The 22,787-nt window shown below is 44.9% G+C and overlaps 1 protein-coding gene across 1 annotated transcript in view; it reads left to right on the plus strand.

Moving 5' to 3' along the window:
* Positions 1 to 22,787, plus strand: part of LOC140206426 (uncharacterized) — a 620,054-nt gene that overhangs the window by 425,124 nt on the left and 172,143 nt on the right. Inside the window, exons 22-29 of the mRNA XM_072274794.1 lie at positions 2,023 to 2,076; positions 3,190 to 3,234; positions 5,074 to 5,127; positions 5,639 to 5,683; positions 9,444 to 9,497; positions 11,104 to 11,157; positions 17,527 to 17,580; positions 19,984 to 20,037. Coding sequence (XP_072130895.1) covers positions 2,023 to 2,076; positions 3,190 to 3,234; positions 5,074 to 5,127; positions 5,639 to 5,683; positions 9,444 to 9,497; positions 11,104 to 11,157; positions 17,527 to 17,580; positions 19,984 to 20,037 — 414 coding nt within the window. The remainder of the gene's footprint in view (positions 1 to 2,022; positions 2,077 to 3,189; positions 3,235 to 5,073; positions 5,128 to 5,638; positions 5,684 to 9,443; positions 9,498 to 11,103; positions 11,158 to 17,526; positions 17,581 to 19,983; positions 20,038 to 22,787) is intronic.

The following is a 22,787-nucleotide window of genomic DNA, read 5'->3' on the forward strand; positions in this document are numbered from 1 at the left end:
GTTAGTCAGCTTTTCAAATACCACAATGCACGTCACTAATTTACGTCACCTCACCTTTCCTGTTCCGGTTTGTACAGCTACATCACGGCGGCAGCCATCTTTGGCAGACAGTGTTCATATCGTAAAGTTTACAAAGATCTGTTTCAAATCCTGTAGATAGCTTATTAAGTTTTTATTGAAAAAGATTAGTCAAATGACCCTGTGGCTAAATACTGTCACAAGAAATTGATAGGCATCACATACAAAGTAGCTTTACAGGTTTTAAGTGATGTTTTTGATAAACTGGCTGCACTGTGCAAGATTCTGCAAAGAGTGGCCTGTCACTGATTGATTCACTTCATTTTGCGCGAGGCAAAATTAACAAGATAAGAAAGCAGTACCTGGGAGACAATGTTTCGTGGAGTGACAAAGTTAAAGTTTTGATAAGCCAACAATGTGAAGAAAATGTCACTGTAGATACAAGTTCGCTGTTGACTTTTATAAATAGTCTTTGTGTTCATTTAGAAGAAAGGTTTCCTGAAGATGAGGTACAAGAATGGTCAGCTTTTGATTTCTCTGCAATTGCAGATTGTGACTTCACATTTGGCGATGAACAAGTTAATGCCTTCTGCCTAAAATATCATGATTTTCTCGCTGAAAATACTGTAATAGTTAGACAGTTTAATGATTTCAAATTTTCCGTGCAAGAAAAAATTAAATCCAAACTGATTTCAAACTTTGTTCAAATGGTGGCATTTGTACTTCAAAATGAACAGTTTTGTGACCTTGCACAGTTGATGGACACTGGGGAACCTTTCTTGCGTCTATTGCGGACTGTGAGCGAGATTTTAGCCTGAAAAATCAACTCAAAAACAAGTTGAGAAACCATTTAGGTGAATGTCATTTGGATATGTTAATGAGAATCAAAAGCTATCAATTGGATGGAGGTTCTATTAGTCTAGATAGAGTTTACAAAGAATGGGTAAATGCCAAAGACAGGAGAGAGAAAAAATAACTGAGTGACTTAAATATGTATGTTATTTTGTTGTTATTCTGTGCAGTTTTATGTAAAATATTTTGTAAACCTACATAAACTGTGCCATGTGTGCATTCAGTGCGCACATTCTTGTGTCACAGGAAAAAAATTTGCACAACATAAGATTCTGGTGCACACTGACGACCAAAAATTAGAGGGAACATTGATGCTGTTATATATGCACATTTTATTCCCATTCCATTCGTTAACCTCTAGTTTTATTTTTTTATATAACTTTCATTCTTTATAATTAGTAAATATCGTTTTTTGAAGCATGTCACACCCTGACCAACACATCACAGCAAGTTCCTAATCGTGTAAATGTATATGGTGGATAAAGTTGATGCTTGATCCTTGAATTTGCATGGATCTTGTGTGTATGTAGTGTTGTAGCGTGGATGAAATTACCGGAGAGACAGAGTCACTGGTAGATACAAAGCAGATTCTTTATTCGACACAACAAGGTACAGTAGGCATCTTACGGACGGAGACGCTTTCTGCAGAAAGGTCTGCTAGCTAAATGTGGGCTCAATATTTATATGCTAAACACAAAGACAGTCACTACTTTAAAAAGTTACAGACAATGTGTAGACAATGCTTCCTTTTGAAGTTACATACAAACATCACACCTTCAGATTTCATCCTTACCTTCTGATGCCAACCTGTCTGGGTTGGTATCCACAGCCTTTAGTTCAATCCACAATACATTTATCTGGAATTTTACGTGCTAACATAGAAGCCAATTAATATTTATAATGTATAGATAATATTGTCTTCGAAACTACGCATCAGGCACCAGAAGCATCTGGTATTTACACCTTTCAGGAAGCCCATTGTGGTGGATCAATCCACAGTCCTTTGTCAAACAGTTAAAATAGAAGTCTGGTGGCCAAAGTCATTTAAGTGTGAACAAATCATCTACCCAAAAAGAAATCCATTCTAACATGTAGCATACTTTTCATGTCTTTATAAGCCTTTAATTACATTCCTCCTGTCTGGCCATCTAGGGTGAACCTGGTGACAGAGGACTGCCAGGCCTTTGTGGACCCAAGGGCCAAGAGGTAAGATTAGTTGTCACATGAACATTGAAATATCCAAGCACACAGTGAAATACATCAATTCTGTTAACAACCAACACAGTCCAAGGATGTGCTGAGGGCTGCCCGCAAGTGTCTCCATGCTTCTGGTGCCAACATATCAGGCCCACAACTCACTAATCCGTGCTTATACATCTTTGGAATTTGGGAGGAAACCCACACAGTCACTTCAACGTACATGAGTTCATGTCGCTGGTGCTGTAATGCGTTATGCTAATTGCTACACCACTGTACTGCCCTCAAAAAAGAAAGCAATGCCTCATGAATTTGTATAGGAAGGTAAGAGGGAACTGTCAAGGTTATCTGTCCAAGTGTCTTTTAAATGTTATTAATGTACCTTATACATACAACATAGAACCTCACTGCACAGTACAGGCCCTTCAGCTCACAATGTTGTGCTGACCTTTTAACCCACTCCAAGATCAGTCCAACCCCTCCCTCCACTATAGCCCTCCATCTTTCTTTCATCCATGTGCCTATCGAAGAGTCTCTAAAATATCCCTAAATGTCTCTTAAATGTTCTTAAATGTCCCTGGGTGAAAACTTTGTCCCTCAGGTTCCCTTTAGTTCTCACCTTAAACCTGTGCCCTCTGGTTCTTCATTCCCCAACTGTGTGTGCAACCTGTCCCTGTAACTCAGGCCAGCCCTCGATTCCGGGCAGCGTTCTCATCAGCCTCCTTTGCTCTCTTTCCAGAGTTTGTGGAGTTGCAGACAGAGCAGGAAAACGGGCCCTCCGTGCTGACCATCAATAACCCATTCACATCAATCCTACACTGATCCCATTTCAATCTCCCCACATTCCCATCAACTCTCCCCAGGTTCCACCCCTCACCCACACACTGGGGATGATTTACAGCAGCCAATTAACACTTCTCTCGGATGTGGGAGGGAACCGGAGCACCTGTGGGACACCCATGCGGTCACAATGAGAACATGCAAACTCCACACAGACAGCGCCAGAGGTGGGGATCGAACCGAGGTCCGTGGAGCTATGGGGCAGTGACTCTGCCCGCTCGTTTCCAGGTGTCTGTCATGACTGACACAACAACATTTAACCCATTTGTCCTTGTTCAACAGGGAGCTGAAGGGCCACAGGGGCCACCAGGGAGCCAAGGGTCACTTGTAAGTCTTCAACCTGACAGCTGTGCTTGTGTTTCAGAATTGTGTGTAGATACCAAATGATGTAACAGTGTTTGTCTAGGACACAGAATTAGACCAGGGTTAAATCGGGGGTTGCTGGGTGGTATGGCTCAAAGGGCTGGAAGGACTTATTCTATGTATGTAAGTAAGTAAGTAAGTTGATAGATAGATAAATATAGACATTGGGGTTGGGATGTCCTGGGTCGATTTCTTTGGTGACTCAGTCAGATCTATGTTACAGTTCAGATCGTCAGTGGATTAAACCATAAGAGCATACAATATAGGAGCAGAATTAAGCCATTTGGCCCATTGAGTCTGCTCCACTATTTCATCATGGCTGATCCATTTTCCCTCTCAGCCCCAATCTCCTGCCTTCTTCCTATATCCCTTCATGCCCCGACAAGAATCCATCAATCTCTGCCTTAAATATACTCAATGACTTGGCCTCCATGGCTGACTGTGGCAATGAATTCACCACCCTCTGTTTGGTTCAGGATGTGGAGAAGAACTGCTGTTTGACCTACTGAGCTCCTCCGACTGGTCATGTGCTGCTCCAGCGTCTCTCTTCTCTTCTCTCAGTTCTTCTGTCTCTGCTGCATCTGTTTGCAGATGAGGCATTCCATTCCAGAGCATCTGAGTTGTTGTTCCCCTTCTGTTATCGATACTGCCCTCACCTGCATCTCCTCCACTTCCCAAACAGCCTCCCTCATCCAACCTTCTTACCGTCATACCAGTGATGGGGTTCTCCTTGACCTTATCTATCATTTCACGAGCCTCTCGACGAGCATATCATTTTCCACAACTTCCACCATCTCCAACAGGATGCCAATACCAGGCACATCTCACTCTCTGCTTTCCACAGGGATTGCTTTCTGCATTACTCCCCTGTCCACTGATCTCCCTCCTGGTACTTAACCCTTAACCTGCAAGTGGTCTAAGTGCAAAACCTGCCCATTCACCTGCTCCCTCAGCTCGATTCAAGGACCCAACCTGTCCTTCCAGGTGAGGTGACACTTCACCTGTGAGTCTGTCGGGCTCATTTATTGTATTCGGTTCTCCCAGTCCGGCCTCCTCTACATCAGTGAGACTTGACATAGATTGGGGAATCATTTTGTCGAACACCTTCGCTCTCTCCACTGCAAAAGGCAGCATCTCCCAATGGCCACCCATTTCAATTTGTCTTCCCATTCCCATTCTGACATGTTAGTCCATGGCCTCTTCTTCTGCCATGATGAGGCCACACTCAGGCTGGAGGAGCAACATCTCATGTTCCAGCTGAGCAGCCTCCAACATGATGCAAGAACATCTGCTTCTCCAAATTCCAGTAATTCTTCCTCTCTTCCTTCTCTCTTTTTCCATTCTCCATTCTGGTTTCTCTCTCACCACTTCCCTTCTCCTCACCTGCTCATCCGCTCCCTCAGTCCCCACCCTCTCTCCCCTCCTATCAGATTCCTTCTTCTTTAGCCCTTCCACCTATCAGCTCCCAGCTTCTCACTTCATCCCCTTCACCCACCCGTGACCTTCCCCCTCACCTGGTCTCACCAATCACCTGCCAGCTTGTACTCCTTCCCACCGCACCAACTGCCTAGTCTGGCTTCTTGCCCCTTCCTCTCCAGTCCTGTTGAAAGATCGGAAACGTCAGTTGTTTATTCCCCTCCCCTGTCTGGCCTGCTGACAGCATTCTATGAGCGTTGGATCTAAATTTAATCCCCTGTGGAGCCAGTACTGATCGTTAGACCTAATATCCATGTCGAGTGAATCTTATATGATTGTGTGAAGCAATCATGGTAACTACACTAAACACTGAACTCTATGTTTTAGGGGAGACCAGGCCGGAAAGGATACCCTGGAGAGCTCGGACTGGAAGGCATGAAGGTAATAAAAAAGAAAATAGGAAATAGGAAAACAGGTGTAAGCCACTGGGCCCCTCAGTCCAATCCCACCATTCAATGTGACCATGGCCGATCCATTTTGCCCTTTCTGTGTCACTTCCCACAGCACATAAGATGTAGGAGCAGAATTAGGCTATTCGGCCCGTCGAGTCTGCTCTGCCATTCTATCATGGCTGATTTATTTTCCCTCACAACCCCATTCTCCTGCCTTCTCCCCATAACTTCTGATGCCCTGACTAATCAAAACCCGGTCTATCTCCACTTTAATTATACCCAATAGCTTGGCCTCCACAGCTGGCAATGAATTCCAAGAGTTCACCACCTTCTGGATAAAGAAATTTCCCCTCATCTCTGTTCTAAATGGATGTCCCTCTATTCTGAGGTGCCTTCCCACCAACCCGTTAAGTTCTTTCAGCAGTCTTTAACCCGTCTCTCCTCGCAAAAATGATGGTGCTAATGGTAAAAATGCTTTGTGTCATTGTTCTTTCCCAAAGGGGGAGCAAGGAGATCTGGGAAACATTGGCAAGATTGGAGAGCTGGTAGGTTTAGAATTTTTTCCTGCTCAGTGTCTGTCTGTGAAATTTCGGTGGGGAGAGCGCATTTAGATTTTGACTTAAGTTTAAGCTTCGAACTTTGTAAACTGAACAGTTGCTGGGAAAAAGAATGGGGGGCAGGCAATCTTGTCAAAGAGTTTCCTTAAAACTCTAGTGAGGCCGCATCTGGACTATTGCATACAGTTCTGATCTCCCCACTACAGGGAGGATGTCGAGGATTTGGAGAGGGTGTAGAAGAAGTTTACCAGAATGCTGCCTGGATTAGAGGGCATGAGCTGTAATGAGAGGTTGGGCAAACCCGGGTTGTTTTCTCTGGAGTGGCAGAGGGTGAGGGGAAGTTTATAAGATTATGAGAGGCATAGATAGATTGGACAGACAATATCTTTTTCCCAGGGTTGAAATGTCTAATTCCAGAGGAGATGCATTTCAGGTGATAGGGGGTAATTTCAAAGGAAATGTAATGGGTAAGCTTTTTTTACACGGAGCTGGTGGGTGCCTGGAATATGCTGCCTGGGGTGGTGAAACATTAGAAACTTTCAAGAGACATTTAGATAGGCATTTAGATAGAATGTGAGGAAAATGGAAGGATATGGACATTGTGTAGGCAGAAGTGATTAAGTTAGTTGGCCATTTGATTACTAATTTAATTGGTGCGGCACAACATTGTGGACCAAAGGGCCTGTTTCTGTGCTGTACTCTTCTATGTTCTAAAACCTTTTGGAAATGCAAATTGTCAAGAATATATCAAATTCCACTTTAAATATACCCCATAATTTAGTCTCCACAGCCAACTGTGGCAATGGATTCCACAGATTCACCACCCTCTCGCGAAAGAAATTCCTCCTCATCTCTGTTCTGAAGGGGCATCCCTCTATTCAGAGGATGTGTCCTCTGGTTCTAGACTCCCTCACTATAGGAAACAGCCTCTCCTCCTCCATTCTTTCTCAGCCTTACAATATTAGATTAGATTAGATTCAACTTTATTGTCATTGTGCCAAGTACAGATTCAAAGCCAATGAAATGCATTTAGCATCTGACCAGAAATACAAAGAATAGTGTTACTTACAAAATAACTGTGAATAAAAAAAGTGCTACAGCACACAAATATAAAAAGTACTGGGACAGTACAATACGGATGCAATATTGCTTAGCGCTGTGATGAGAGGTTCAGCAGTGTCACAGCCTCAGGGAAGAAGCTATTCAACAGATTTCAATGAGATCCCCCTCTCTTTCTTCTAAACTCCAACGAGTGCAGTCCTAGAGCTATCAAACACTCCTCATACGTTAACCCTTTCATTCCTGTTATTATTCTCATGGATCTCCTCTGGACCCTCTCCAATGCCAGCACATTCTCTTACAGATATGGAACCCCAAACTGCTCACAATACTCCAAATTTAGTCTGACCAGTGCCTTATAAAGCCTCAGCATTACATCCTTGCTGTTATATTCTCGTACTCTCAAAATGAATGCTAACATTGCATTTGCCTTCCTCACCACTGACTCGGCCTGCAAATTAACCTTCAGGGAATTCTGCATGAGGATTTCCAAGTCCCTATGCATCTCTGTTCTCTGAATTTGCTCCCCATTTAGGTCACCAATCTGTAGTTGATGCCTATCTTTGGTGCTTTATAGTGATTGCATCAATATGTTTGGCCCAGAGTAGATCTTCAGAGCTGTTGACACCCAGGAATTTAAAACTGCTCACCCTTTCCACTGCTGATTGCTCGATGAGGACTGGTGTGTGCTCCCTCGACTTCCTCTTCCTGAAGTCCACAATCAATTCCTTGTTCTTATTGACGCTGAGTATAAGGTGGTTGTTGCAACACCACTCAACCAGCTGATTGATCTCACTCCAGTACACCTCCTCGATGTCTCATTGGCCAGTTTATAGATGATGTTTGAGCTGTGTCTAGGCACACGGTCATGGGTGTAGTGAAAGTAGAGTGGTGGACTAAGCACACGTCCTTGAGGTGCACCAGTGTTGACTGTCAGTGAGGAGGAGATGTTACTGATCTGCACTGACTGTGGTCTCCTGATGAGGAAATCACATGGGCCAAAGCCTTCCGTACCCCTCCCATCCATGTACCTATCCAAACTTCTCTTTAGCATTGCAATCAAACCCGCCTCCGTCACTTCCACTGGCCGCTCATTCCACACTCTCACCACACTCAGAGAAGAAGTTTCCCCCTCAGGGACTACCAGACCAGTCAGAGAATTCCAGCAGGGTTTTGCATTTGGAATAAATACATACAGGAGAAAAATTGGCAGGTGTAAGTTTAGCATTAGGAGAAAGTGCTGGCGTTTGGAATTAGATAGTTGACTGAGAACTGAAACAGATGTAATGGGCTGAATGGCCTCCTCCTGCCTTACAACCATTCTGTGGTTGGAAAATCATCCAGTCACTGCTTCCTGGCTTCTGATAATTTTGTGAGTTTGTGTGTGAGTTTGCACATTCTCTCTATGGCCACATGGATTTCCTCCCACATCCGAAGTCTGCAGGTCAGTGAGTTAATACACCGTCTTAAATTGTTACTTTTGTAAGTAGGAGAATGAATAGGAATTGTCAGGGAGTTGAGAGGAAAGAGGTCCCAGAAATAGTGGGTGGTGTGGGATGGCTCTGTGAGCTGGTAGGGACTTGATGGGCCAAACAGCCTCCTTCTGTGTCATGACAGCTTTGGGAAAGAGAAACAGTTAACATTCAGGTCAACAACCCTTCATCAGAACTGGGACAGGAGGAAGACACGAGGGTGGTGAGTTGCAGAGAAGGTGGGAAAGTGTGGAGAGACCATGCCTGGTAGGGAGATGGTGCCAGGGTTACTCAGGTGGGGGGCAGTACTGCAACACTGAGGCACAGTTGACGTTCCTGGACACCTCCACCTCCACCTGCACAGAGCACAGGAGATCCTCACTTGATTTAACGGGGGCTGAGGTAAATGCATGGTGTTAAGGTGAAGTCCGGCACCATCTCAATCAGAATCGAAACAAGCTCCTCTGTCAGCTCTATTCAGTTCTGGTCACCTCACTGTAGGAAGGATGTGGAAGCTTTAGAGGGGGTGCAGAGGAGATTCACCAGGATGCTGCCTGGATTAGAGAGGGTGCAGAGGAGATGTACCAGGATGCTGCCTGGATTAGAGAGGGTGCAGAGGAGATTCACCAGGATGCTGCCTGGATTAGAGAGGGTGCAGAGGAGATTTACCAGGATGCTTCCTGGATTAGAGAGGGTGCAGAGGAGATTTACCAGGATGCTGCCTGGATTAGAGAGCATGTCTTATGTGAAAAGGCTGAGTGAGGCGAGGTTTTTCTCTGTGGAGTGAAGGAGGATGAGAGGTGATTGATGAAGATGTGCAAGATGATATACTAGATAGAGTAGACAACCAGAGAACTTTTCCCTGTGTGGAAATGGGTAATACAAGGGGACATAATTTTAAAGAGATTGGATGTAAGTATAATGGGGTGTTAGAGGTAGATTTTTTTACACAGAGAGTTGTGGTTGCATGGAATGCGTTGCCGGGGCGATGGTAGAGGCATATATGTTAGGGGTGTTGAAGGGACTCTTAGAAAGGCACAAGGATGATAGAACAATGGAGGACTATGTAGGAGGGAAGGGTTAGATTGACCTTAGAGTAGGTTAAAGGGTTAGCACAACATTGCAGGCTGAAGGGCTGTACAGTTTGATGTTCTACGTTTAATTTCTCCCCATAAACACTGTAATCTTAACTTACTGATTTTTCTGTCTGTTCACAGGGTCCTGTTGGTTTGCCAGGACCACGGGGGCCCCGTGGGATTCTCGGCGAAAAGGTAAACTTTTCATATTATGGTGAAGACTGCCAGAATCACTGACGTATGTCATGAAATCTGTGGTTTTGTGGCAGCAGTACAGTGCAACACTTAAAAAATTACTGTAAGTTGCAGAAAGAAATATATTTTAAAAATTAGGTAATGCAAAAGGAGAGCAAAATAGCAAGATACTGTACATCAGTTCATTGTCCATTCAGAAATCTGACGCCGGAGAGGAAGAAGCTGTTCCTGTAATGTTGTGTGTATGTCTTCAAGCTCCTGTACCTTCTCCTTGATGGCAGCAATGGGAAGAGGGTACATCCTGGGTGATGAGCACAACATGCCACTGATGAAGAAATATCCCCAGAACTCATGGTGAAATACCAAAGGTCTAGCGAATTTCTACAGAAGATCATTCGGACTGGTTGCATCACCGTCTGGTATGGAAGTTCCAATGCACAGGATCAGAAAAAGCTACAGACTCAGCCACTTCACAAACCTCCCCACCTTCCAGGACACCTTTAAAAAGAGGTGCCCCAGGCAGAAGGCATCCAACACTAAGGACCCTTCGCATCCAGGACACGCCCTCTTCTCATTGCTACCATCAAGGAGGAGTTAGAGAAGTCTGAAGACACACACTCAATGTTTCAGTAACAGCTTTGTCACTCTGCCATTAGATTTCTGAATGGACAATAATGAACCCATGAACACAGCCTCAGTATTCTGCAGAGCTGGAAACTCAGAGCAATGCACACAGAATGCTGGAGGAACTCAGCAGGTCAGGCAGCATCAGTGGAAAAGAACAAGCATTCGACGTTCATCAGGATTGGAAAAAAAGGGGGAAGATGCCAAGAGTGCTTCTGGGAGAGTAACAGAGGGATTTTGAGACATTTTATTTTTATAATTTTAATTTAGAGATATGGAGGAATTTAAGGTGGGGGGGTGTTGTATGGGAGGCAGGGTTTGAGGGTCGGCACAATGTGTAGGCCGAAGGGCCTGTAATGTGCTGTACTATTCTATGTTCTATGCTCTATACAGCAGAGTAACAAGTCCCTCCGGCCCAACGAGCCCGTGCTGCCCGCTCACACCCATGTGACCAATTAACTTACCAACCTGTGCACCTTAGTAATGTGGGAGAAGTACAAGGGGCAAAGGCGAGTTACTGACATCTTAAAACCAGTCGCTCTGGGCAGATGGGGTTCATCAGCCGTGGTTGGCAGATCATCGAGAAGGAAAACTCTGATCTCACACCTCTGCTGCCTTGCAGCTGTACCCACCCATGGGGGAAGCTTTGGGAGTAAACCCCAAGGAAATACTTGGAGCTGGAATCCCTAAGGCAGTCCTACATTAAGTTCAACACTGATAGGCAACTTTTGTGACACCACTGGTCCCACACTATATTGGTCTCTGCCGTTCCTTTGAGTTCATTAGCTGCATGGAAAGTGGGGCCTGCTACTACATGGGCAACAGCTTGCTGTCCATATCATACTGGCCTGTCCTGCATGTTAAACAGCTACAACGCAACATCTGTGGTGGACCCCGACTGACAGAGGGCCAATAAATATGGTATGGTGCCACTCCTTACTTGGTCAGCTAGTGTTTAACATGTCTCTTCCTTCCACGGCAGGGTGATCGTGGCGATCCAGGTCCTCTGGGCCCAGCCGGGGAGAAGGGTGCCATGGTAAGCTGTACGTCAGAGACATGCAACTGTACAGGTTTGACAAGGTCGCCACTTGGTGTTTCTCCTTATGTTCTGTCGTCACTGTGGCTCAGAGGGCTCCACGAGGCCCACAGACTCTCTGCTAGCTCCGCAATTCCATTCTCCACCCCTCTCCCTGGAGCCTGGCAACAATATAACCACATAACCTCGGCCCTTCTAGTCCGTGCCGAACTCTTACTCTCACCTAGTCCCACTGACCTGTACTCAGCCCGTATACCCTCCATTCCTTTCCTGTCCATATATCTATCCAATTTAACTTTAAATGACAACATTGAACCTACCTCAACCACTTCTGCTGGAAGCTCGTTCCACACAGCTACCACTCTCTGAGTAAAGAAGTTCCCCCTCATGTTACCACTAAACTTTTGCCCTTTAACTCTCAACTCATGTCCTCTTGTTTGAATCTCCCCCACTTTCAATGGAAAAAGCCTATCCATGTCAACTCTATCTATCCACCTCATAATTTTAAATACCTCTATCAAGTCCCCCTTCAACCTTCTACGCTCCAGAGAATAAAGACCCAACTTGTTCAACCTTTCTCTGTAACTTAGGAGATGAAACCCAGGTGACATTCTAGTAAATCTCTTCTGTACTCTCTCAATTTTATTGACATCTTTCCTATAATTCAGTGACCAGAACTGTACACAATACTCCAAATTTGGCCTTACCAATACCTTGTACAATTTCAACATTACATCCCAACTCCTATACTCAATGCTCTGATTTATAAAGGCCAGCATACCAAAAGCTTTCTTCACCACCCTATCCACATGAGATTCCACCTTCAGGGAACTATGCACCATTATTCCTAGATCCCTCTGTTCTACTGCATTCTTCAATGCCCTACCATTTACCATCTATGTCCTATTTTGATTAGTCCTACCAAAATGTAGCACCTCACATTTATCAGCATTAAACTCCATCTGCCATCTTTCAGCCCATTCTTCTAAGTGATCTAAATCTCTCTGCAAGCTTTGAAAACCTACTTCATTATCCACAACTCCACCTATCTTAGCATCATCTGCATACTTACTAATCCAATTTACCACCCCATCATCCAGATCATTAATATATATGACAATCACCATTGGACCCAGTATAGATCCCTGAGGCACACCACTAGACACCGTCCTCCAATCTGACACACAGTTATCCACCACTACTCTCTGGCGTCTCCTATCCAGCCACTGCTGAATCCATTTCACTACTTCAATATTAATCCCTAACGATTGAACTTCCCTAACTAGCCTTCCGTGTGGAACCTTGTCAAAGGCCTTACTGAAGTCCATATAGACAACATCCACTGCTTTACCCTTGTCAACTTTCCTAGTAACCTCATCGAAAAATTCAATAAGATTTGTCAAACATGACCTTCCACGCACAAATCCATGTTGACTGTTCCTAATCAGACCCTGTCTATCCAGATAATTATATTTGCCATCTCTAAGAGTGTTTTCCATCAATTTACCCACCACTGACATCAAAGACACAGGCCGATAATTGCTAGGTTTACTCTTAAAACCCTTTTTAAACAATGGAACAACATGAGCATAACGCCAATCCTCCGGCACCATCCCCATTTCTAATGTCATTTGAAATATTTCTGTCAGAGCCCCTGCTATTTCCACACTAACTTCCCTCAAGGTCCTAGGGAATATCCTGTCTGGACCCGGAGACTTATCCACTTTTATATTCCTTAAAAGCGCCAGTACTTCCTCTTCTTTAATCATCATAGTTTCCATAACTACCCTACTTGTTTCCCTTTCCTTACACAATTCAATATCCTTCTCCTTAGTGAATACGGAAGAAAAGAAATTGTTCAAAATCTCCCCCGTCTCTTTAGCCGTCCACTCAGATTCTCTAAGGGACCAATTTTATCCCTCACTATCCTTTTGCTATTAATATAACTGCAGAAACCCTTTGGATTTATTTTCACCTTACTTGCCAAAGCAGCCTCATATCTTCTTTTAGCTTTTCTAATTTTTTTTCTTAAGATTCTTTTTACATTCTTTATATTCCTCAAGCACCTCATTAACTCCAAGCTGCCTATATTTATTGTAGATCCTTCTCTTTTTCTGAACCAAGTTTTCAATATCCCCTGAAAACCATGGCTTTCTCAAACTTTCAACCTTTCCTTTCAACCTAACAGGAACATAAAGATTCTGTACTCTCGAAATTTCACCTTTAAATGACCTCTATTTCTCTATTACATCCTTCCCCATAAAACAAATTGTCCCAATCCACTCCTTCCATATCCTTTTGCATCTCCTCAAAGTTAGCCTTTCTCCAATCAAAAATCCCAACCCTGGGTCCAGTCCTATCCTTCTCCATAATTATATTGAAACTAATGGTATTGTGATCACTGGACCTGAAGTGCTCCCCAACACATACCTCCATCACCTGCCCTATCTCATTCCCTAACAGGAGATCCAACACTGCCCCCTCTCTAGTTGGTACCTCTATGTATTGCTGCAAAAAACTATCTTGCACACATTTTACAAACTCCAAACCATCCAGCCCTTTTACAGAATTGGCTTCCCAGTCAATGTGTGGAAAATTAAAATCTCCCACAATCACAACCTTGTGCCGACTACAAATATCTGCTACCTCCTTACAAATTTGCTCCTCCAATTTTTGCTCCCCATTAGGTGGTCTATAATACACCCCTCTAAGCATCACTACACCTTTCCCATTCCTCAATTCCACCCAAATAGCCTCCCTAGATGACTCCGCTAATCTATCCTGCCAAAGCACCGCTGTTATATTTTCTCTGACAAGCAATGCAACACCTCCCCCCTTTCCCCTCTGACTCTATCACACCTGAAGCAATGAAATCCAGGAATATTTAGTTGCCAATCACACCCCTCCTGCAACCATGTTTCACTAATAGCTACAACATCATATTTCCAGGTATCTAAGCTCATCCACCTTTCTTACAATGTTCCTAGCATTAAAATAAAAGCATTTAAGAAACTCTCCACCTCTTACTCTCTGTTTATTCCTAATGGAGCAAACAACTTTGTTATCTTTTTCTTCCTTCTCCCCTACATCTTCGGTCTGAGTGCTCCCATTCTCTGTCCCCTGCCTATCCTCCCTCACACACTGTCTACTAGCTTTCTCTATTTGTGAACTAACCTCCTCTCTCCTAGTCTCTTCAGTTTGATTCCTACCCTCCAACCATTCTAGTTTAAAGTCACCTCAGTAGCCCTCGCAAATCTCCCCACCAGGATATTGGTCCCCCTAGGATTGAAGTGCAACCCGTCCTTTTTGTACAGGCCATACCTGCCCCAAAAGAGGTCCTAATGATCCAAAAACTTGAATCCCTGCCCCCTGCTCGAATCCCTCAGCCACGCATTTATCCTCCACCTCATTCCATTCCTACTCTCACTGTCACATGGCACAGGCAGTAATCCCGAGATTACAATTCTCTTTTCAGGACCTCTCCCCTTTTCCTATCTATGTCATTGGTACCTGTATGTACCATGACCTCTGGCTCCTCACCCTTCCACTTCAGGATATCTTGGACGCGATCAGAGACGTCCCGGACCCTGGCACCAGGAAAGCAAGCTACCATCTGGGTCTCCTGACTGCGTCCACAGAATTGCCTATCTGACCCCCTAACTATCGAGTCCCCTATCACTACTGCCCTCTTCTTCCTTTCCCTACCCTTCTGAGCTACAGAGCCGGACTCTGTGCCGGAGGCACGGCCACTGTCGCTTCCCCCAGGTAAGCTGTCCCCCTCAACAGTACTCAAATAGGAGTACTTATTGTCAAGGGGCACAGCCACTGGTAGGGTTACTTCCTAAAACAGGCTCTCAATTCTAAACATCCATAGTTCGTTCGCCTCTGCAAATGCTGTCTGACCCATTGAGCCAGCACCTGTCTGATCCAGCAACTTAGAGCAACCTGTACAAATTACCTGCAAAGTTTTTCACTGTAACGCACACAAAATGTGTGAATGGATGTGAAGAGGATGTTTACTATAGTGGGAAAGTCTAGGACAAGGGGGCAGAGCCTTAGAATAGAAAGACATCCTTTTAGAACAGAGATGAGGAGGAATTTCTTTCACCAGGGGATGGTGAATCTGTGGAGTTCAGTGACTTGCAGTAACTAGAATGGGGAATGGAAAGGAAGAGTAGCAGAGGGTTAGGGGGCAAAATTACTGGAAACTGGAAAAATCAAAGTTGAGGCAACACACATCAAAGTTGCTGGTGAACGCAGCAGGCCAGGCAGCATCTCTAGGAAGAGGTGCAGTCGACGTTTCAGGCCGAGACCCTTCGTCAGGACTAACTGAAGGAAGAGTGAGTAAGGGATTTGAAAGTAGGAGGGGGAGGGGGAGATCCAAAATGATAGGAGAAGACAGGAGGGGGAGGGATGGAGCCAAGAGCTGGACAGGTGATAGGCAAAAGGGGATACGAGAGGATCATGGGACAGGAGGTCCGGGAAGAAAGACAAGGGGGGGGGGACCCAAAGGATGGGCAAGAGGTATATTCAGAGGGACAGAGGGAGAAAAAGGAGAGTGAGAGAAAGAATGTGTGCATAAAAATAAGTAACAGATGGGGTATGAGGGGGAGGTGGGGCGTTAGCGTAAGTTAGAGAAGTCGATGTTCATGCCATCAGGTTGGAGGCTACCCAGACGGAATATAAGGTGTTGTTCCTCCAACCTGAGTGTGGCTTCATCTTTACAGTAGAGGAGGCCGTGGATAGACATGTTAGAATGGGAATGGGATGTGGAATTAAATGTGTGGCCACTGGGAGATCCTGCTTTCTCTGGCGGACAGAGCGTAGATGTTCAGCAAAGCGGTCTCCCAGTCTGCGTCGGGTCTTGCCAATATATAAAAGGCCACATCGGGAGCACCGGACGCAGTATATCACCCCAGTCGACTCACAGGTGAAGTGTTGCCTCACCTGGAAGGACTGTTTGGGGCCCTGAATGGTGGTAAGGGAGGAAGTGTAAGGGCATGTGTAGCACTTGTTCCGCTTACACGGATAAGTGCCAGGAGGGAGATCAGTGGGGAGGGATGGGGGGGACGAATGGACAAGGGAGTTGCGTAGGGAGCGATCCCTGCGGAATGCAGAGAGAGGGGGGGAGGGAAAGATGTGCTTAGTGGTGGGATCCCGTTGGAGGTGGCGGAAGTTACGGAGAATAATATGTTGGACCCGGAGGCTGGTGGGGTGGTAGGTGAGGACCAGGGGAACCCTATTCCTAGTGGGGTGGCGGGAGGATGGAGTGAGAGCAGATGTACGTGAAATGGGGGAGATGCGTTTAAGAGCAGAGTTGATAGTGGAGGAAGGGAAGCCCTTTTCTTTAAAAAAGGAAGACATCTCCCTCGTCCTGGAATGAAAAGCCTCATCCTGAGAGCAGATGCGGCAGAGATGGAGGAATTGCGAGAAGGGGATGGCGTTTTTGCAAGAGACAGGGTGAGAAGAGGAATAGTCCAGATAGCTGTGAGAGTCAGTAGGCTTATAGTAGACATCAGTGCATAAGCTGTCTCCAGAGACAGAGACAGAAAGATCTAGAAAGGGGAGGGAGGTGTCGGAAATGGACCAGGTAAACTTGAGGGCAGGGTGAAAGTTGGAGGCAAAGTTAATGAAGTCAACGAGTTCTGCATGCGTGCAGGAAGCAGCGCCAATGCAGTCGTCGATGTTGCGAAGGATAAGTGGGGGACAGATACCAGAATAGGCACGGAACATAGATTGTTCCACAAAGCCAACAAAAAGGCAGGCATAGCTAGGACCCATACGGGTGCCCATAGCTACACCTTTAGTTTGGAGGAAGTGGAAGGAGCCAAAGGAGAAATTATTAAGAGTAAGGACTAACTCCGCTAGACGGAGCAGAGTGGTGGTAGAGGGGAACTGATTAGGTCTGGAATCCAAAAAGAAGCATTGAGCTTTGAGACCTTCCTGATGCGGGATGGAAGTATATAGGGACTGGACATCCATGGTGAAAATAAAGCGGTGGGGGCCAGGGAACTTAAAATCATCGAAAAGTTTAAGAGCGTGAGAAGTGTCACGAACATAGGTCGGAAGGGATTGAACTGCCCCTGGCCCCCACCGCTTTATTTTCACCATGAATGTCCAGTCCTTATATACTGGAAAAATCAAAGTTGATCCCATCATGTTGGAGGCCAGATCAGATATCTTGCTAAGAAGGGCATCAGAGGACCAGAGACATTCAGCTTCTTGGCAGAGCAGTGGGTGATCAGAGCCTGTCTTCAACAGTTCAGCCAATGCACAGGCTGCGCAAACACATTCCTCAGCTGCAGAGGAGATTGCCCGGGGTGATGGCCAGCTGTTTAATCGCTCTCTTTGTATCGTTTGTCTTGGCAGGGTTACATGGGACCTCCCGGGACACCCGGACCTGTGGGGCCGGAAGGAAAACCAGTGAGTAACCTTCTGAAAATAATGGCAACTCATCTCCTGACCTGATGCCCTGTACCCATTGAGTCATAGAGCACTATGGCAGGAACAGACCCTTTGGCCCATCTAGTCCATGCTGAACCGTTATTTCTCCTAGTCCCATCGACCTGCCCTCCATACCCTCCCATCCATGTACCTATGCAAGCTTCTCTTAAATGTTGCAATCAAACCCGCCTCCACCACTTCTACTGGCAACTCATTCCACACTCTCACCATCCTCTAAGTGAAGAAATTCCCCTTCATGTTCCCTTACATGTTTCACCTTTCACCCTTAACCTATGATCTACAGTTCTTGTCTCATCCAACCTCAGTTGAAAAATTCTGCTTGCATTTACTCTATAATCCTCATAACTTTGTATACATCTATCAAATCTCCCCTCTTTCTTCTATGCTCCAGGGAATAAATTCATAACCTATTCAGCCTTTTCCTATAACTCAGGTCCTCAAGTCCCGCAACACCCTTGTAAATTTTCTCTATACTCTCTCGATGTTATTGATATATTTCCCGTAGGTAAGTGACCAGAACTGTACACAATACTCCAAATTAGGCCCCACCAATGTCTTATACAACTTCATCATAATCTCTCAACTCCTGTACTCAATACTTTGATTTAGGAAAGCCAATGTGCCAAAAGCTCTATTTATGACCCTATCTACTTATGACACCACTTTCCAAGAACGATGGACCTGTATCCCCAGATCCCTTTGTTCCACCACACTCGTCTGTGCCCCACCGTTCACTGTGTAAGTAATATCCTGCACAGTGCCACTATATAAGTTGGCCAAAATTCTCGGCCTCTATGCTGAACTCCTCTGATAAGAATTCTACCATTAACCTTGTACTCTGCCTTCAAGTTCAGCCTTCCAAAGTGAGTCACGTGTAAGTCCTGTCTGGGTTTGTCCTCTGAAAGTGCAACACCTCACACTTGTTTGCATTAAATTCTGTCTATCTATACCCATCATTATTTTGTCCATATCCCTCAAGCTCACATGAAGACAGGAGCTGAAGTAGGCTATTCAGCCCTTCTAGCCTGTCCCACTATTCAATGTGCCCATGGCTTATCTGCACCAGGGTCTCATTTCCTTCTCTGTGCCAAAGTTCCCCAAAGACCTCCCACTCAGGCCTGACTGCTCTTGTCCCATGTATGGGTCTCAGGGTCAGGGTCTCAGTGCCCAATCTCACATGGGTAGAGATTGGCTTCGATCATTTCATCCCCACAGACACTGACTTCTTTGGGCTAGTTGGAACACGTGGCTGTGACCATGGCGTGATTTTAGCAGTAATGTAGAGCTGAGTTTTCTACTATGTACCTACGGTTGACAGCTCATTCCAAACTGGGTAAAGGATTTTACAGCAATCGTGGTCACATTCTCCAAAATTACACCACACTTTGGTAGGTTGAATTTCAAGGCAGAATACAGAGTGAATAGCCAGATTCATAACAATGTGGAGGAACAGAGGGATCTTGGGGTCCACGTCCGTAGATCTGTCAGAGTTGCCACCCAAGTTGATAGGGTGGTTAAGAAGGTGTATAGTGTGTTGGCCTTCATTAATCTGGAAATTAAGTTCAAGAGCCGGAAGGTAATGTTGCAGCTCTATAAAACTCTGGTTAGACCAACTTTGGCATATTATGTTCAGCTCTAGTCATTATAGGAAGGATGGGAAGACTCAGAGATTTAACAGGATGTTGCCTGGATTAGAGAGCATGTTTTATGACGATAGGTTGAGTGAGCTTGTGCTTTTCTTTTTGGAGTGAAGAAGGATGAAGTGTGATTTTATGGAGGTGTACAAGATGATAAGAGGCATAGATAGAGTGGACAGCCAGACATTTATTCCCAGGAAGAAAGTGACTAATACCAGGGGGTATAATTTAAAACTGATTGGAAGAAAGTGTTAGGCAGATGTGAGAGGCATGTTTTTTACACAGAGAGTGGTGGGTGTGTGGAAGACGCTGTCAGCAAGTAGTGGTAGAGGCAGATACATCAGGGACGTTTAAGTGACCCTTAGGTAGGCACGTGGATGATAGAAAAATGGAGAGTGACAGAAAAGTGAAGAGTTACTTTGATCAGGTTGAAAGGTTGGCACAACATGGTGGGCCAAAGAGACTGTACTTTGCCGTCCTGTTCTACATTCTATATTTCTCTATTTTCTGCATATTCATGTGTCTGCCTAAGTGCCTCTTAAACAACACTATCTTGTCTGCTTTTACCATTACCACCTTTGGAGAACATTCTTTGAAGGAAGGAGCTGTTCCTGAACAATTGAGTGTGCGTCTTTAGGCTCCAGTACCCCCTCCCCGATGGTATTAAACTTGATGTTGGTACATTCACCTCATGCTGATGCCAGCTCTTCCATCTGCCTTCTAGGGGCTCCCTGGACGACGAGGACCACCAGGGCTACAAGGTGTGAAAGGGAGAAGGGTAAGTGGTATTTATCAGTACACAATGTCCCCCGTCATTTCACCGGTCTGCCCCATCTATTCCCAGATCTCAAGGATTCCCAAGTGCGCTTGTTCTCTGTTTGATCTGTACGGAACTCGTTGCTTGGATACCCTCTCATCCTTCCCTTTCGTAGACTGTCGAACTATTAACTGCACTCGGATAACTTACATCTCCTCCCAGTCTCACGTTATTTACTTATTTACTTGTGCACAAAGAGAACAGTTCAGCCCCGTCACCAAACTTCTCTGAAACTTCAGCTCAGAATTGTCCATTTTTTATACAGATATTGATCCAATCAAAAAGTTGTGCACATTCTAATTTCATTATTTGTATATGTAGCTACCAATCACAATACATTTTTCAGAAGTTAATAACCAATAAAAATCTATGTGTTAATGACCAATGAAGCCCTAGATTGAGTAAAAATAATCAGAATCCAGTTTATTTGCACTGGCATACTGTATGTTGTGAAATTTGTTCTTTTCAAGAGGTTCTAGATTGTTTAATGTCATTTCCAGTACACAAGTGTAAAGGAGAATGAAATAATTGTTACTCCAGATCTGATGCAGCACAGAAATACACATTTAGATAAAGTGAAATAATAATATATATATAAATATGTAAAATAGATTTTGTGGCAGCAGTACAGTGCAATATATAAAATTACTATAAATTACAATAAGAATATAAATAGATAATAAAGCAGATAAATAAGTAAATGAATGAATGAATAAACAGATATGCGGATAGATAAATAAATAGTGCAAAAAAAGAGCAAGATACTGAGGTACTGTTCATGGGTTCATGGAATATTCGGCAATATGATGGCAGATGGGAAGCTGTTCCTGAATCGTTGAGTGTGTGCCTTCAGGCTCCTGTACCTCCTTCCTGATGGAAGTAATGAGAAGAGAGCACGTCTCAGATGGTGGGGGGCCTTAATGATGGATGCTGCTTTTTTGAGGCCTTGCCTTTTGAAGATGTCCTCAGTACTCGGGAAACTGGTGCCCATGATGGACTGCCTGAGTCTACAGCTTTCCGCATGTCTTTCCGATGCTGTGCAGTGGTCCCCCCGTACCAGGCGGTGACGTAACCAGTCAGAATGTTCTCCATGGTACCTGCCGTAGAAACTCGCTAGAGTGTTTGGTGACATATCAAATCTCCTCAAACTCCTAAGGAAGTACAACTGCTGGCAATAACTGTTCAATTGCTGGTGAGTGCCTACAATCCTTCTTTTGCATCCTTGTCTTTGTCTGCCTGCTGACCTTGGATGGCAATCTGAAACAAAGAGGAGGTGCAGAGACGAACTGAGTTCTCAAGGGTGTGTTCAGCTTGGGTAACTGTATAATGTGCTGTAGGGAGCATCCTAACAAGCTGCATCACTGCACGGTACGGAAACTGCACTGAGATGGACAAGAAGGCTCTACAATGGGTAGTCAACACATCAACAGCACCACCCTACCAAGATCAAGGACACAGATACAGAAGGATGCTGAAACAGGGCCAGTAACATCGTGTAGGTTCTCCACCACACTGCTCATGGACTGTTTGTCCCACTCCTGTCGGAGAGGAGGCTATGTGGGACCACCAGACTCAGACACAGTTACTTTCCCCAAGCAGTGAGGCTGATCAACACCTCCACCCACTAACCCACCCCTCCACACCCCCAACCACCATGACTTTATCATTTCCTGTCAGTCACCTTATGTACAGACACTCCTGTGCCTACTGTCACTTTATGGATGTACAATCAATCTACATGTATAAGATATCTTATGTATTTATATTTATTGTGGTTTTATTATTACTGTGTTCTTTATCTTATTAAATGATTATTCCTGACAAATCACTTGTAGTACACAAAGAAACAATACACTGGGCCAGTAAGAAGTCTTACCATGCTATCCCACACCCACACGTTAGAAAGCCTGATCACCTGGCTGTACTCCTACTCCCTGAAGACCACAGCACCAGTAGTGAGGATCAAGAAGCTATGGACAAGGGAGGCGCGTGAGTGCTTTGTATCAGTGGTCTGGACTGCATCCAAGGATTCATCTGCGAGTCTGAAGGAGTACGCCACAGATGTCACTGATTTCATTAAACCTGCATGGATGAGTGTGTGCCTACGAAAACTTGCTGTACATTCCCAAATCAAAAGCTGTCGATGAATCAGGAGGTCTGTAGTCTGCTGAGGGCTAGAGTTGTGACATTCAAGTCTGGTGACCCAGGTCTGTACGAGCAAACCAGGTACAACTTGCAGAGGTTAAAGAGACAATTCCGAGCGAGGTTGAAGGTAAAGCAACACACATCAAAGTTGCTGGTGAATGCAGCAGGCCAGGCAGCATCTCTAGGAAGAGGGACAGTCGACGTTTCAGACCCTTCGTCAGGACTAACTGAAGGAAGAGCTAGAAATCTCTTACTAGCTCTTCCTTCAGTTAGTCCTGACGAAAGGTCTTGGCCCGAAACATTGACTGTACCTCTTCCTAGAGATGCTGCCTGGCCTGCTGCGTTCACCAGCAACTTTGATGTGTGTTGCTTGAAATTCCAGCATCTGCAGAATTCCTCGTGTTTACGAGTTTGGAGGTGATGTAGGATGCACGTCAACTCTGGCAGGGTTTGCAGGACTTTACTCCCTACAAAGCAGAACCCAGTAGTATGAATGGGAGCAGTGCTTCACTACCAGATGAGCTCAACACCTTCTGGCATAGAAAGGGAGAATAAAACTACAGCTA

Source organism: Mobula birostris, chromosome 12 (genome assembly GCF_030028105.1).
Source record: "Mobula birostris isolate sMobBir1 chromosome 12, sMobBir1.hap1, whole genome shotgun sequence".
Classification (NCBI taxonomy): domain Eukaryota; kingdom Metazoa; phylum Chordata; class Chondrichthyes; order Myliobatiformes; family Myliobatidae; genus Mobula; species Mobula birostris.